This window comes from Ceratotherium simum, chromosome 19, assembly GCF_057802395.1.
Source record: "Ceratotherium simum simum isolate JZ-2026a chromosome 19, ASM5780239v1, whole genome shotgun sequence".
NCBI classification, from domain to species: Eukaryota; Metazoa; Chordata; class Mammalia; order Perissodactyla; family Rhinocerotidae; genus Ceratotherium; species Ceratotherium simum.
Window position 1 is genome coordinate 33,453,124 of NC_141918.1, and position 15,359 is coordinate 33,468,482.

The 15,359-nt window shown below is 35.3% G+C and overlaps 1 protein-coding gene across 3 annotated transcripts in view; it reads right to left on the reverse strand.

Moving 5' to 3' along the window:
- REV3L (REV3 like, DNA directed polymerase zeta catalytic subunit) overlaps nt 1–15,359 on the reverse strand; it is a 175,678-nt gene that overhangs the window by 55,762 nt on the left and 104,557 nt on the right. For all 3 annotated transcript variants that reach the window (XM_004422219.3, XM_087444009.1, XM_087444011.1), the window contains exons 15-19: nt 13,624–14,537; nt 11,694–11,773; nt 10,260–10,385; nt 6,229–6,421; nt 5,089–5,200 (exon numbers count right to left, since the gene is read on the reverse strand). In XM_004422219.3, the coding sequence (XP_004422276.1) occupies nt 5,089–5,200; nt 6,229–6,421; nt 10,260–10,385; nt 11,694–11,773; nt 13,624–14,537 (1,425 nt within the window). The remainder of the gene's footprint in view (nt 1–5,088; nt 5,201–6,228; nt 6,422–10,259; nt 10,386–11,693; nt 11,774–13,623; nt 14,538–15,359) is intronic.

A 15,359-nucleotide genomic window follows, 5' to 3' on the forward strand; every position in this document is an offset into this window, starting at 1 on the left:
CACCAGAAGAATTGTTTCTTCATGATATAAAGCACAAAAATAAAAATCTATCTTCTATAACGTTTCTCAGATGGGGAAAGGATGATATAGTGGAAGCTACAGAATTCCTATACAGGAAGGAATAGGGGCAATTAGAGTTCTTGATTTGAAGCTACTTTTGTAAAGCAAGCATAGTTTTACTCAGACTATGTATTTATTTGCTATGCCTTGGGAAAGGCTGATAGAAATTGGGGTGGGAGGGAGGCACACCCACTGAAATACATGAATGAGGGTAATGGAGGTAGGGACAGGGGGAAGTGTGAGGGCCTGTGTGGATACTGTATTTTGAAAAAGACCCCCCAGGTCATTCTCTTGTCTCTTCTCTACCCCTCTAACCTATACTGTCCTTAAACAGTTTTAACACTGAGAGAGAAAATGAAAATGTCTTCCTTTCCTCACTTAATTTTAGTAATGACTTGGTCCTCACATGAAGTAAAGACTCAGTAATGACAAAATTGTCCTCTAAACTTAAAAGGAAGGTGACTCAGTTTAATGGAAGAATAAAATACTAATGGGGGGTGAGATTAATGTGGGGAAGCTAAGTATCAGAAAGTAGGAGAAAAATGTGCTCATTGTGGTCACAGAGTTGCATCCATAAAATTGAACTGACAATCTGTATCCAACTCAGAAGGAGCTTCTTTGTGGCTCCTCTTAGGACTCTGACGGTGCCGACCATGGAAAAATGTTTGGTTATAGTACAAGGGAAAATAAACATGAAGATTTACTTCAATGGGAAAATTGTGCAGGGAAGAGAGGATCTGATTATAGTCATAAGTTGAGTGTAAAAACTTTTGAGGGACCGGGCGGGTGGTGTAGTGGTTGGGTTCCCAGGCTCGGATCCCGGGTGCAGACATACACACACACCGCTTATCAAGCCATGCTGTGGCAGGCGTCCCACATATAAGGTAGAGGAAGATGGGCACAGATGTTAGCCCAGGGCCAATCTTCCTCAGCAAAAAGAGGTGGATTGGCAACAGATGTTAGCTCAGGGCTAATCTTCCTCACCAAAAAACCAAACAAAAAAAACAAAAAACTTCTGAGAGCAAAAACTACAGTAATGCTATCAAATTAGAAGCTCCAAATTACTCTGATTATTGTACTGTTTATAAAAGCCAAAAAGCAGAGTGAAAGATCAGATAAATTTATAAGTTGGGTTTTACATAACTGCTTATAAAGTCACTATAATGAGTTGTGGGACATGCGACCTGTCCAGATTCTATCATTTAACACCTGAAGTATCATCCAATGTCTGCAACATAGAATTACACTAATTTATTGATATATGCTATATATGGCTACTCTGCAAGTCTGTGGTATAACAATGGATCATGAGTAGATCACCAGATCTATTTTTAGAAGTGGTTTGCTAATATTTTATCATACTTCCATAGCTACTTTCTTAAAATGGGTGTTGAATGGCTTTACTTTTTACTGAGTCAACAAAAATAAGAATGTCACAAAAATGTCTCCTTATGTTTAATCCTGGAAGATTTAAGTGGCTGATGTCAAAAGAACTAGGTTCAAACTTCTGCAATAGCATTCTTTTTATTTTTCCTAGTCCTTAAAGGCTCTATCACAATGTGCTTGCTAATGTAAATTTCAACATCTGGTAATCTACTTGTGATCCTCTGTTATACCACAGACTCATGGAGTAGCCCTCAAATTTGTCAGGAGAAAAAGATAACATATATATTATCCATGTGCTTTTCTCCAGATAAATAGGGTTGAAATTTCTGAAAAAACTGCTTATATAATAAACACTTATTGATAATATCATACAACAGCCAAATGGACCTTTTCACCAACCTATAGAAAAGTATTTTCTCGGTTGAAAGTGCCACATGCCTGGTAATTCTGGAATGAAGAGCAGGATTATGCCATGAGCATGGAGAAGCAAAAGAAAGCAAGGCAATACGCAACAATGGGGCAAATGTTTAGTCTCAGAGATCAGGAGCCAAAACAGTAGATTAATTCTTAAAAAGGAAGTCCAGAAAGATCCTAGGGCACTCAAGAAAAGAGAAGTCTCCCAACACCCTTCCTGCTCACTGTCTTCTAACATAACATCCAATACCTTAACACATCTTTGTTGATAGCAACTTCATCACTTCTTCCTAAAGTTAAATTCTTCTCAGAGCAGCCAAAGATGAACGATCTCTATGACAAGTGCATTTCCCTGTAAAACTAACTATGCCATGTCTAAATTTGAGAAACTGGGGCAGAAGTATCAAGTGGCTCTTGGGATCATCAGGGATAGGAGATTTGAAGGATTCCCATATACACAGAAAAGAATCCATGCAGTCGACTGCTTTAGTACTAAGAGTCACTCAGAACAGGCATTACAATGTGGCACAATTGACCTTGATCTCAAGGGAACAATACGGAAGACTGCTGGAGTTCCTATCACATACATTTCTAAGCACAGGTATAACATGAAGAGGATGCCAGATGATACAGAGCCCTTCTGTTATAATTCTTATTAAGACAGTTCCTCTGATTTCTTCACATGAATTTTACAAGATGCAAAATTCTTATTATTGCAAGAATTATCATTATAATCTTATCATTGCAAGAATTCTTCTTCTTATTATTAATAATAATCTTATTATTGCAAGAATTATTATTCCAGTCAGCTACTTGCTCTGTTGTGGCAACTGACTAATAGAGTTAGTTAAGCACAGTTATTAGTTAGGCACATTTATTTTTTAATAATGTTTTGAAAATAATTTTTTCTCAATTAAAAAGACATATTTCAATAAAATAGACATATTTTATAAACTGCTACTGCTCAGAGATGACTGCTGAAAAAACAACAAAGGTACCCTGTGCTTCTCTTAATAGATTCATTAAATAAACTTTGTTCTTTTAGAAGAATTGTGTAGTTGTTTTTTCAGATCTATCACGTATATTTATTTTTTGACCGAAAGGCCATTTTGCCTCAAGAGACTTTTTTGTGTGTGTGTGAGGAAGCTTAGCCCTGAGCTAACATCTGTTGCCAATCCTCCTCTTTTTCCTGAGGAAGACTGGCCCTGAGCTAACAGCTGTGCCTATCTCTCTCTATTTTATATGTGGGGTTCCTGCCACAGCATGGATTGATAAGTGGTGCATGGGTCCATGCCTGGGATCTGAACCCATGAACCCTGGGCCGCTGAAGTGGAGCACGTGAACTTAACTACTACACCACTGGGCTGGCCCCAAGAATGAAATAATTTTTTAGTGGGTTGTCTGGACTATATAAAGGACATTACAAAATTGAAATGTTGATATTTAAGCATTTTTCTTCTTTTTAAAATAATCACATGATCTTTTAGATTAAGAACCAGAAGTGTTTTGGGCTGGCCTGGTGGCGCAGCAGTTAAGTGCATGCGCTCCGCTGTGGCGGCCCGGGGTCCGAAGGTTTGTATCCCGGGCGTGCACCGACGCACCGCTTGTCAAGCCATGCTGTGGAGGTGTCCCATATAAAGTACAGGAAGGTGGGCACAGATGTTAGCCCAGGGCTAGTCTTCCTCAGCAAAACGAGGAAGATTGGCATCGGATGTTAGCTCAGGGCTGATCTTCCTCAGGAAAATAAATAAATAAGAACCAGAAGTGTTTTGTTTTGTTTAGTTTACTGCATTTTTCTTAATGACTAGTATAATTCGTGTTACGGACATTTAAGAAAGTTACTACACTTGCAAATGACTGACAAAATTCTCAATGCTGGCAGGTAATTCTGTTGTTGGCAATACACCTAACAAGCAGAAGACAAGCATACAAAGCCCAGGGACATTATTGGATGTGTGCTGGCACACAAAATGGTATTGACTGACATTCTTACATGTTCCTTTTGCTAAGTTGCTTGCAGAAATGAAAGTGTGGGCACTGAAAGCATCTGACATGCTGGTGATAACTTCTGTGAGAAGATAAATGGTAGGACTGACAATGGCAAGACTCAAAGGGATGGGAATCCATCCAGTCGCCAGTGCTATAAATAGTAAAAATACATTCCTCTTTTTTCCTCCCTATAGTGGTGGGTAGCAGCATATCATTTTTGATGCTCTGACATTTAATTTAATTTTGTTTTGTTGAAAACATTTTCTGGTTTCCTAATTTTTTAAATAGTTTATATTAACCCATCTGAGATGCAATCAGATGTTGAGTTTGTAGAATATCACCCTGATCTTTAATGCAGAATATCTCAGTTTCACAGGCAAGAGTTCAACTGTAGAAAGCAGAACAGAGAGGGCTGAGTGTAACCACAGGCTCGAGGACAGCTTTTACCCATACATCAGGATCCAAAGAGTATTTTCTGGCCTGCTTTAGGCATTTAAGAACCTAAACCTAGCAATGGGCAGAAATCTTAAGTTCCTAGAAAAGTGAAGCATTTAATAAGAGAGCCCATGGCCACCAAGAGTTATAGTCTTGAGAATATGCAAAAGGTACACAATTTTTAAATTAAAATATTTTTGTTTAAAAAAAATTCTTTTCATAAATTTTGACAAGACTCTACTCTCAACCATTAAGGCAAACTATCAAATGGTCAAAAGAGATCGTTAAGAAAATATGTACACAAAAGATGTACCAGATAGTCCTAAATTTATAAACAGATTGCATTCCAAAGCTTTTTGGAAATATTGGTTTGTTTAGAACTCAGAAAACATTTTCTTAAAAAAAAAAAAAAAAAGGGGTACTGAAATAGTGGCTGGGCCCCAAGGTAGCAGCCTATTTAACGAAAACTACAATTTAACTTGAGTACGGTTCTCCATTATTTCACCACTATAGAAAAATCATGCTAAAATCCAACTTGAAAGCTAGAGGCTAAGCTAATATTTCTCTTTCACTGGCCCCTCAATCTTGAAAATCGAATATTCTTTTTCCTATCCCTAATCTGATGGAAATGGGGATGGTGGCAGGAGGTGAGAGCAAAATCTTTCCAGGGATAACTACTTTCAAGGGTCACAGGCAGAATCCGGATTCTCTTCCTCTTTCCTATCTTCACCTATATGAATCAGCAACAGCACAAAAGGACTCTCTGAACAAAAACTGGAAAAATCAAAAAATACAAAACAATACCTCTTTATTATATCTGCAATTTCTTGAAAAAGTGCCTTCTCATCAGCAGCATAAGTAACTTCTAGTCCTGTAATTCCAGATCGAATAAGTAATGGGGTCTGATATCTGACATCTAAGAAAGAAACAAAATGTTTATTACATATAATTGTGTGAGTAATATTATTCCTTACTTTTTAAAGGTTTTCTAGTTTAATATGCAACTGAAAATTCCAATTTCATATTTTCAGTTATTTTCCTGAAAAGTCTATATTCAGAAAATTCCCCAGATAATAATGTGTCACCCAAAAAGAAATTTTATTACTTTGTTTCTGTCTTTAATTTTAATCAGTGGTATGCTGGAAAATGTTTACAACACCTCTCCAGGGGGAAAAAAAGCCTTGATTTGTAGGGCTTGCCTATTTCCATGACATAAAGACTTCTCAACATGAATAATTTCAAACTACCAATGTGACATCAACTAGTCAAAAAAAATTCATGAAAATTTAACAATTGGCTTGTGAGCTGGTACAAGTGAGCTCAAGCACACCACTGATTAAACTGCAAATTCCCTTATGGTTCTATTCTGTGCTAAGACTTCCTCCTCAGTTGACTGAATTCATGTATTACCATTTAAAACTGCAGGGGGACATTGGTATTTTATAAAATTCCTTACATGGTATATTATATGAAAAACCTCTGAACCAAAAGTGTAGGTATTTAGGAAGAGATATAAATAAAGTTAGAATATATCTTGAAAGTCTCTTATAAAACATTAACTTACAATAGTGACAACTTCTTAAAGCAAAGAGAAACTCTGTATTAGCAACAAAATACCAGCAAAGTATATATAAGGAAGATTGTCCACTCAACCTAGAGCTACATAATCATCTGGATTCAGTATTAACAATTAGTATTTTATAAAAGAATATTTAGAACAAATTAGATATGCTAATTGGAAATTTTGTTAAAACCTTTATATTGTATTGCTTCTGACTTCTGACAATAATTCAAGAATAATGAATCTAGGACAAAGCTATATACGACATTTCCTACTCCCACCTCAGGAAACATTCTAGAGCTTGCTCGGTTTAGGTCTCCAGCACAGAAACTGCCCCATTAAAAGGTTCATCCTAGAGTGGGTAGGATAAAAATGAACAATACCTTGACTGGACACTGTCTTGTCTTTATCGATCACTATTACACCCGTGAGTTCTGTTTTGTCTGTATCCGGTAGTGGAGTGTCAGATGAGATGCAGTAAAACAGAGCACAGATTGGGTCAAATTCAGGATCTGGTTCTAAATCTCGTCTAGTTCGAGCATGTAACTCCACACTAATTATGGTAAGATTTTGTATCTATAAAAGGAAATAAAAATTATGCTTTTAAACATTTTTTTGAGACACGCTGAAAGAAGTATGTTTCACTAAGACTCCAAGGAAATGTGTGTGTAAAATTACAGGAAAAATAACCATAAAGGACACAGTCACAACACTCCACAGAGTAAAGATTTTTACTTCTAAGATTAGATTAAATCAATTCATCTTATTTTAGAAAATCTTCTTGTGTTGTAATTTCTCAATGACAATACATACTTAAAACAATTTGTCTGAAATACATGCGTGCCTCTCAATTTTCTCAATTCCTGTTTGAGGAACTAGGGAATGACTAGCCCAAGTGGCTGTACATTCAAACCAAAGTCTGTTACTTTTTACTTTCTTCCTGGTTAACCCTAGTTCAAACTAAAAAGAGATATTTTTTAGTTTGAAGCTCCTGCCTATTAATTCTCTACTACTCCAGGACTACTTAAATTTAGACTTTTGTATATACTAGGCAGACTTTTAATCATAGTTTTTTCTTGAAAAAATCATAATTGCATGGTATCAACTACACAATAGTAGATTTTGCCCATGCACATTTTCTCTTTGACATATAATGCAAAAATGTAGTATTTTACACTTATTTTCCTACGCTAATAAAAACTCTTAACTGTAACCCTTACGCTCTTTCTAATTAATCAAGACAGAATAAGTAGAAACTCTGGGCAAGAAAAACAAAATATAGGTTGGATTCATGATTATAGCTGAAATTATAGCCATCATTGTACCTGTGATATACATACCTGCAATGGAAAATAGTACAATATTGATAATTATTCAGATCATATAAATTTAATAAAGGATTTGTATTTTGTATTTATCTTGCATTCCAACTGTTGAAGAAATGTAAATGCAAGGCTCTGACTAGTGATGGGAGAAGAATATGGTAAACCTCTTTGGAGAACAATTTAGAAATATCTATCAAAATTAAAAATGGACATATCCTTTGATCTAGTAGTTCTACTCCTGAAAATATACCCTGCAGATATATTCATACATGTAGCCAAAACATATGCACAAGGATGTTCATAAATATAATATTTCCAGTCTTTTATAAATTATAAAAGACTAAAATCTAAATGTCCATCAGTTGGGGACTGGTTACAAATTATGCGGCATCCATAAAGGTTGGATACAATGGAATACTCTGTAACCTTTAAAATTTTCAAAAGAATGAGTCAGATCTAAATGTGCTAATATGGAAAGCTCACCATAATACACTGATAAATGGAACCAGTGAGTGTAGTATGCTTCCATGTATGTAAAAAATGTTAAGCATATGCACAGAAAATTTCTGCAGAGAGACATAAAAAACATAGAACTGCTTATTGCCTTTGGGGAAGGAGATTGCTTAGTTTGAAGTGGGAGGGAAGCTTACTTTTCATTGTAAATATTTTTGTCCTGATTGAATTTTTTTACCAGGTACACGTAATATTGCATGCATTCATCAGTAAATTTGTTATTATTTTTAAAATACAAAGAATATTATTTATGCATGTATAAGGCATAATGAATAAAACAAATATCCACAAATCCACCCCTTTCCATATGAAATATATATTGCTGTTTCTATTTAAAAAACAAACTAGTATTAAAAAAAATCAAACCAAGAAAAATGGTGAACTTAAGGAAAGAACCTTACTTTTAAATGTATACTCTTCAAGATTGATTTTTTTTTTAACAATAAGCATGTATTAATTTGGTAATACAAAAATGTAAAATGAAAAATCTCTCCCTAAACTCAAACAAAATTGAACCAAAAAACCAGTTTAATTAGAAAAGGATGAACAGGTAGAAAGACTATGGAGAAGATTGAAGACAATTTCACGTTAAAAGAGTCTTGGAGGTTTATTTATTTACTAGGCAAAATTTCATACTCAAATTTTGCCTTTCTATTCCTTGATATAAAATGCATTACTGGAGGCCGGCCCCATAGCCTAGGTGTTAAGTTCAGCACACTCTGCTTCGGTGGCCGAGGTTCGGTTCCTGGGCACGAACCTACACCACCACTCGTTGGAGGCCATGCTGTGGCAGCGACCGACATACAAAATAGAGGAAGACTGGTACAGATGTTAGCTCAGGGCGAATCTTCCTCAAGCAAAAAGAGGAAGATTGGCAACAGATGCTAGCTCAGGGAGAATCTTCTGGGGGGCGGGAATAAAAAGCATTACTGATTTTAGGAGCATTTCTTTTTTTTTTTTTTTTAGCAAACATGAAGAGATGGAGAGAGAGATTTACTGAGTGTGACTAGGAAAGAGGTAGGTGAGAAAGGGGATTACAACCCCTCTCTTCTGCATTGAGTATTTATATGCAGGAGAGAGAGATTAGCTCAGGGTAATGAGAAACAGAAGAAAAAAATGCTATGGGCACAATTTCCTAGAAAAAGGAACAGAGTATAGTGCAGATTTTTTGGGTTCATTCTCTATTTGACCGCCAGGTGGCTGTTTGGAGTGTGTCTTGAGATGAAGAAAGCCTGCATGGGGAAGAAGCTATGAGCAACCCTCCAAACTAGCAGTGATTTTTAACTTCAAGAAGGCCCATGATTCTGAAACGGCGTTATGTAGAATCATGTAACAGTGTCAGAAGACAAAGTTTAAGACAAAATTGACTTGAGAACAAAAAAACAAAAAATAAAAAATCAAATTCTCTGCTCTAAGGGCAAAGACACAAAACAACTAGTTGTATAAACCAGCATTGTTCATTAGAAATATCATGAAAGTCACACACGTATTTTAAAATTTTTTAGTAGTCACATTAAAAAAAAGTAAAAATGGGTTAAATTAAGAATATTTTCATTTAATCCAATACATCTAAAATATTACCCTTTCAATGTGTAATCAATATAAAAAATTACTAATGAGATATTTTACATTCTTTTTTCCCATTAAGTCTTCAAAATCAGTGTGCCTTTTACATTTATAGCTCATCTCAATGAGGATGCTAAATTTTTTATGGAAATACTTGATCTGTACTTTGATATAAAATTTACAGCTGAAAAAGTAGTTTTACATAACTAAGTTGTTCCAAACATAAAAGTTTTCCAAGAAATCAGCCAAGTATCAGTTTTTAAATCTAAATTAGTTAAAATTAAAAAAAATTTAAAATTCAGTTCCTAGATGTATAAGCCAAATTTTAAGTTCTCAATAGTCACATTGGTAATGGCTACCATACTGACAGCACAGGTATAAACAATGAAAATATACTCTAATTTCCACCTTATTGCCAGTCAGACATGTGCTCTGAGTTGTGTTTTCTTTAATACAGATAAATTTACAGTGACCCATTCACACATATTCTCCAATCCATCCTGTGACTGATGTACGTTTTTACAAGACAGCTCCCTAGTCTTTGGCATATGGTCTGTGCTATGAAGGCAACTGGGTTATATACAGATTATATGAACAAATGAACTGTAGCAAGCACTAATCCACTGAGCCAACCAAATAGAAAATACAAGTAAACATCACATTTGGGATGTGATATAACATCCTAATATAACAATCCCAGAATAACATACAGATTTTCCAACAGTTAAAAAACCTTTTCTAATTTTAGCTTCTATAAACTGAATTTCAGTTATAAGATTTGTAAAAATTGTGAAACCACAAAGCAGTCTCAATAACTGATGGCTACTTTAAAAGTGTCTCTATTTTATATAACCATAAATATGTAAAATAGAATAATAAGAACAAAATGAAGATTAACAGGTATAGAATTCAATGTATTGCTCCCTCAGCTGTAAACAATTTCCAGACTTGTTCCAGAGAATAAGACATAAAGTTAAACAGTGCACGTGTCCTTACTGTCACAGTTTTACCTCATGTAAAGCTTTTGCCTCCTGTAAGTTTTGTACGCTGACTTTGAAACCGTAAGTATTGTTTAAGGATGGTCCATCGATCTGAGAAGTTTCTTTCTTTGGGGTATTTACCAATGCAAATTGATTCTATTAAAAAAAACACAGCCAGAAAAAGATAAATGAGCAATCATTTTCTTCCTTTTGATTACTTACTCACTTAAAGAATATGCTGTATGTGTTTAGTAAAACATGATGAACTAACATCTCTTTAAGTCCAAGAAGAAACCGTAAGTATTTTATTAACATTCTTTTCACGCTACTAATTCAAGATACCAGAACTGGATATATGTAGAAATATCTAATATAATCTATAAGCAAACCATATGTTGATCTTTGAGTTTACAAACCTCAAATACTGAAAATAATAGTTTTGTAGAGAGTTGACATTTACACCACACGGACATTTATCTTGAACTTTCTTGTAAGTATGACAAGCAAGCAAGCAAGCAATGTATTGGCAACTAATTTGGCTAAATTTATAAACGATTTGAATTCTGGGTTTGTATTTTACCTCGACACAACATGTGTTTGAAAGATGAATTAAAACATAAATAATCTTCAAGTGTTTAGAAATAATAGAATCTATTTTTTAAAAAATAATTTTTCTGATTTCCAAATCCATTAACGATTTTCCCCAAAGTGATGATTTATATTCAGAACACATTCATACTTGTTTTTAATATAGACAGCTTGTAATTCAACAATACTGATTTAAAAATGAAAGTTTTTAACAAGTATTTATAATCTCAAAATAGAAATACTAAAATATATTTTATGTAGTTAATATTATCTATGAGAAGTGGCCAATATGGAAATGATTTCTATTATGTATCTCCAAGGATATACGTCTAATGTATACTTTTCTCACATAACTATGTTTCTAAGTTAAGTATTACCACATTTTTAGTATTTGAATGAAGACATTTATTTTTCAGAGTTTCAGTAATAAATAATGTTGCTTTCCTTTGCTTCTTAGTAAAATGAACTGAAAAATCAATAATGTTATATTTGAGAAAAAAGTAATAAACCATGAAAAAGGATATATTTTTGGTGGGATCAAAAATCACTTACTTGAGCTCTGCTGTCATTGGATTGTTCTGATTTTGCCAGTAATCAGTTAATGTATTTGTATCCTCATAATCCACATTTTGGCTATCATATTCACTTTCTCTGTAATATTTGTATTTACATATAAGAATTTTTTAGATCCCAACAACAAAAAAAACTAAAAAAAAATTAGGCAATTTCTCGTTGTCTCAAAGATATGTAAATAAAATGATGCAAAAATATAATAAAAATATTTTAAATTGAGACACAAAGTTATCAATTATCTAACTAAAATCTAAGAGTAAGAATGGATTTCCACTGATCTTTAAATATGTTTAGCATAGTTACCTTTGCTTGTGTTAAAAGTACTCTTCTAAGAGTGTCAGTATTACTTCCTTTCTTACGACTCAATTTCTGGGTTTTTGGTTCTGTGGAAAGAAATTTCATATTTAACATGTACATCAAAATCACCTGCTTCTGGTTTTTTTCTTTTAATTTTTGTTGTTTCAAACACTCAAGTACCATTTGTGACAACTGTCCTATAAATTCCTCCCAAAGACTTTATAATTTAAAAATGAAACTAATTCAAACTTCTGATCCCCACCAAAATAGCTTTAAAATTTTGCATTTTTAAATAAAAACATTTAGATTTCAATTATTTTTATACCTCCGTCATTATGCCAGGGAATCATTTAATTCATTTATTCACTTACTTATGAAGTATTTATGATGAGGAGGAAAAGAGACAGTTTCTACCCTCATGGGGTTAGAGACAGAATCAGACGTTTATCAAATACATATAGAAGAATAAAATTATAACTGGGCTAAGTACAACAAAGGAGAATATAATTGGGAATTTTTATCTAGTCAGGGAGATTAGCAAGGCGTTTTTCAGACAAAATCAGAAGAGAGAGTAGTAATTAACTAGGAACAGAGTGGGAATTTTCCCTGATTACCGAGCAAAAGAACTGGAAATTGCTAATGGTAGATAAGAAGGCTAGGGTAGAAGCCCAGGTGACAGATGATGACAGCTTGGCCTACGGTCGCGGTGGTGGAGGCAGACAGATTTGGGTAATTTAGGAAACAAAAAAGGGACAGGACTTGGTAATGGACTAGAAACCACAGGCCAGGCAGTGAGGGAATCAGGTGCATATTACAAATAAATCCCACGTTTCTGACTTGCGTAACTCAGTGACAGAGAGATGGTGGTACCATTCATTAAAACAAGGAAAACTGAAAGAGGACCGGATGGATTTCTATGTGTGGGCATGTACGTGTGTATACGAGTGTACTGGATGGTTGGTGGTGAATGTATGCAGTGAGATCACGAACTAAGTTTAAAAAATACTGACCTTGTGGTACCTTTGAGCATTCAAGTAGACATGCCAAATAGGCAGCTGGATATGTGTTCTGGAGCTTAAAAGAGACTTCTGAACTGGAAATTTAAATTTGTGAGTTATCTGTAGTAATCCTGTGAGCAGGAATTAGATCATTTAGGGAGAATACAGGGTAAAGAGTAAAGAAGGTTTAAGGCCAAGCCTTTATAAACTCCCACATTTAGATAATAGCTGAGAATGTGAGATAAGCTTCAAAGGGAAGCAAGTGGGAAGAAACAGAGGAGTAGGAGAAAAGCCAAGGGTAGAAGCAGCTCCAAGAAGGAAGGTATGGTCAACAGGACAATGGCTGCTCAGAGGGCATGTGATAGGAAGACTGAAAAACATCCACTGGCTTTAACTACATGAAGGTTATTGAGAACCTTACAAGAGCCATACTGGTGGAAGGATGGGGCAGAATCCAGTTTACAGTTGGTCGAGAAATGAGCAGGAGGTAGAGAAACGGAGCTGTCAAATTAGAGAAATCTTAAGAAATTTGGCTTTGAAGGAGAGGAAAAAGAGTAGAAGCTGGCAGAACTAAGGTAAAGGCAGGTATTTGGTGTTCTTTCTATTTTAAAGGGTGGGAAAGACTTGGGTATATATTAAAGCCAATGGGAAAAATCAAGTTGAGAAGAAAGTACAGTTTCTGAGAGGGTTCCTATATTTCACCCAGAAGGCAAGACGACAGGATGGAAACAGGTAAGTAGATTTCATAGATTTCACAGCAGAAAGATCAAGTTTCCATGTAATGATGTCTTTCCAAGACACGACAAAATAACAATCTCTCATTAGCTGAGCTAAAATTTTATTTAAAAAGCCTGATTTTCATTACACGGTCTAATGTTGTTTCCATTTCTAATCTTTGAAGAACAATTACGGAGGCTTTCTGTTATCTGTCAACTTACCTGTTGATAAAGGGCTAAGGCTAGGTGCTTCAGGAAGCCCTTCCAGAAGTTTTCTCTGTATGATTGGTGTACTATGAAGGCAAAGTGATTCACATATCCCAGTTCTCGCCCTAACATTAATTGGAGATATCACCAGAGACTCCCGAGGCTCACTGCAGGGGCTTTTCTGTACATCATCTTTTACTGGCTTTAAGAAGTTCTCAATAGTCAAGGAACGTAGCTCCTCTGCTGGTGATGAGGATCTGTTCTCTCCATTTAAGGTTTTGAAATCTGAGGATGTTGCTTGTTGCCAAGGGGGAATTACTGGAGAATCAGGGGAGCTATAACTAATATAATAGTCATCATCATCATCTTCATCTTTCTCAGGATCATTTGAAGAAGCAACTGGTGGCAGCATCTCACTTGCACTTGCAGTTTGACTGCATCTTGTGGTTGGCACTTGTAAAGCAAGCTGAGAATTATCAACATCTTGCTTGGTATGTGCTGTAGTGGGGAGTATATGTGGAGCTGTATCCATTTTTGGAGGCACTACAGGTTTGTCATCTGGGTTAACTGAAGAGCTAAAGTTCTCAGCAGATTTTATAACTCCAGTTGGCTCAATTTTAGACAGTTTCTTGGAACGTTCGTATTCTTCTTTGGCTTGAAGCCATGCTTGAACCAGTTGTCGACTTGGGGCACATTTGCAAGGCATAATCACAATTTTTTTATCTTCAACCACTTTATGGCTATTACTTGACCCTGTATTGACAACTGCTTGGCCATTGCGAAGGGGTGACCCTGGTCTTGGATTTTGAGTCATTGCTGAGAATGCTGTTTTCCATAGCCGAAGGCCTTCCAAGGAAAAGTCTCCCTCAAACTCAGCCAGATCATTTGGAAGTCGAGTTTCTACCATGAGAAGCCGTCCACCGATCTCCCTATAAACAACATATTTTAGAACAACTGTTTTGTCTCAAAGAGCAATTACCAAAATATTTAGCTCCCTCTCCTAGAGATTTTTTAAAGTTCTTTTTGAAGTCTCAAAAATGCCCATCTCTTTCTTCCTTTTCCACACCGCCCCACACACATATTTTATGCACACACACTCTATCTTTAGTCTCAATATGCTTTTCCTCACAGGTATATGACTACTAAATTAATTTCTTTTGGAAGTTATCATCAATACCAGGGAAAGAAGGTATTTTCTGTTTTAAGTGCCCTATGAAGCCTTCCTTTCTTCAAAGAAACGGCACAAACTCATCTAATCAGAATCTTTTCTTCTACTCATCTTAAATAACTTTCGACTGTCACCACATATGAATAAAAACAATGGAAGAATTTATCATCAGACGCCATATCACTAGATTTTATTGATAGCCTCTTTCTACATTCTCTAGTGTCTACAGTAGTTTAGCAAAGCCAGTCAGTTCAAACAAATCTTTGTACCCCCTAAATTCCCTCAAACATTAAAAAATCATACACCATTGAGGTAAATTACCACAATTCTTTCTCCCCATTACATGGCAAGGTTTAACTAACCTTTAACTAACCTTCATATGTTAACTAACATAAGAACTCAGGAGTTGACAGAGTCCACAGAATGCATAGCTTAAATGTTACTGGTGTATGTATTTGTGGGGAAGCGTTAATTAGAAGGTAGCCTGGTTTAGTTTCCAACAGTTATAAATGTTAAGCTAAACCTCTCTCAGAGATTCTCTAACATATTATCCATTGGTACTATTTCTGCCTTCTGCAGCAAC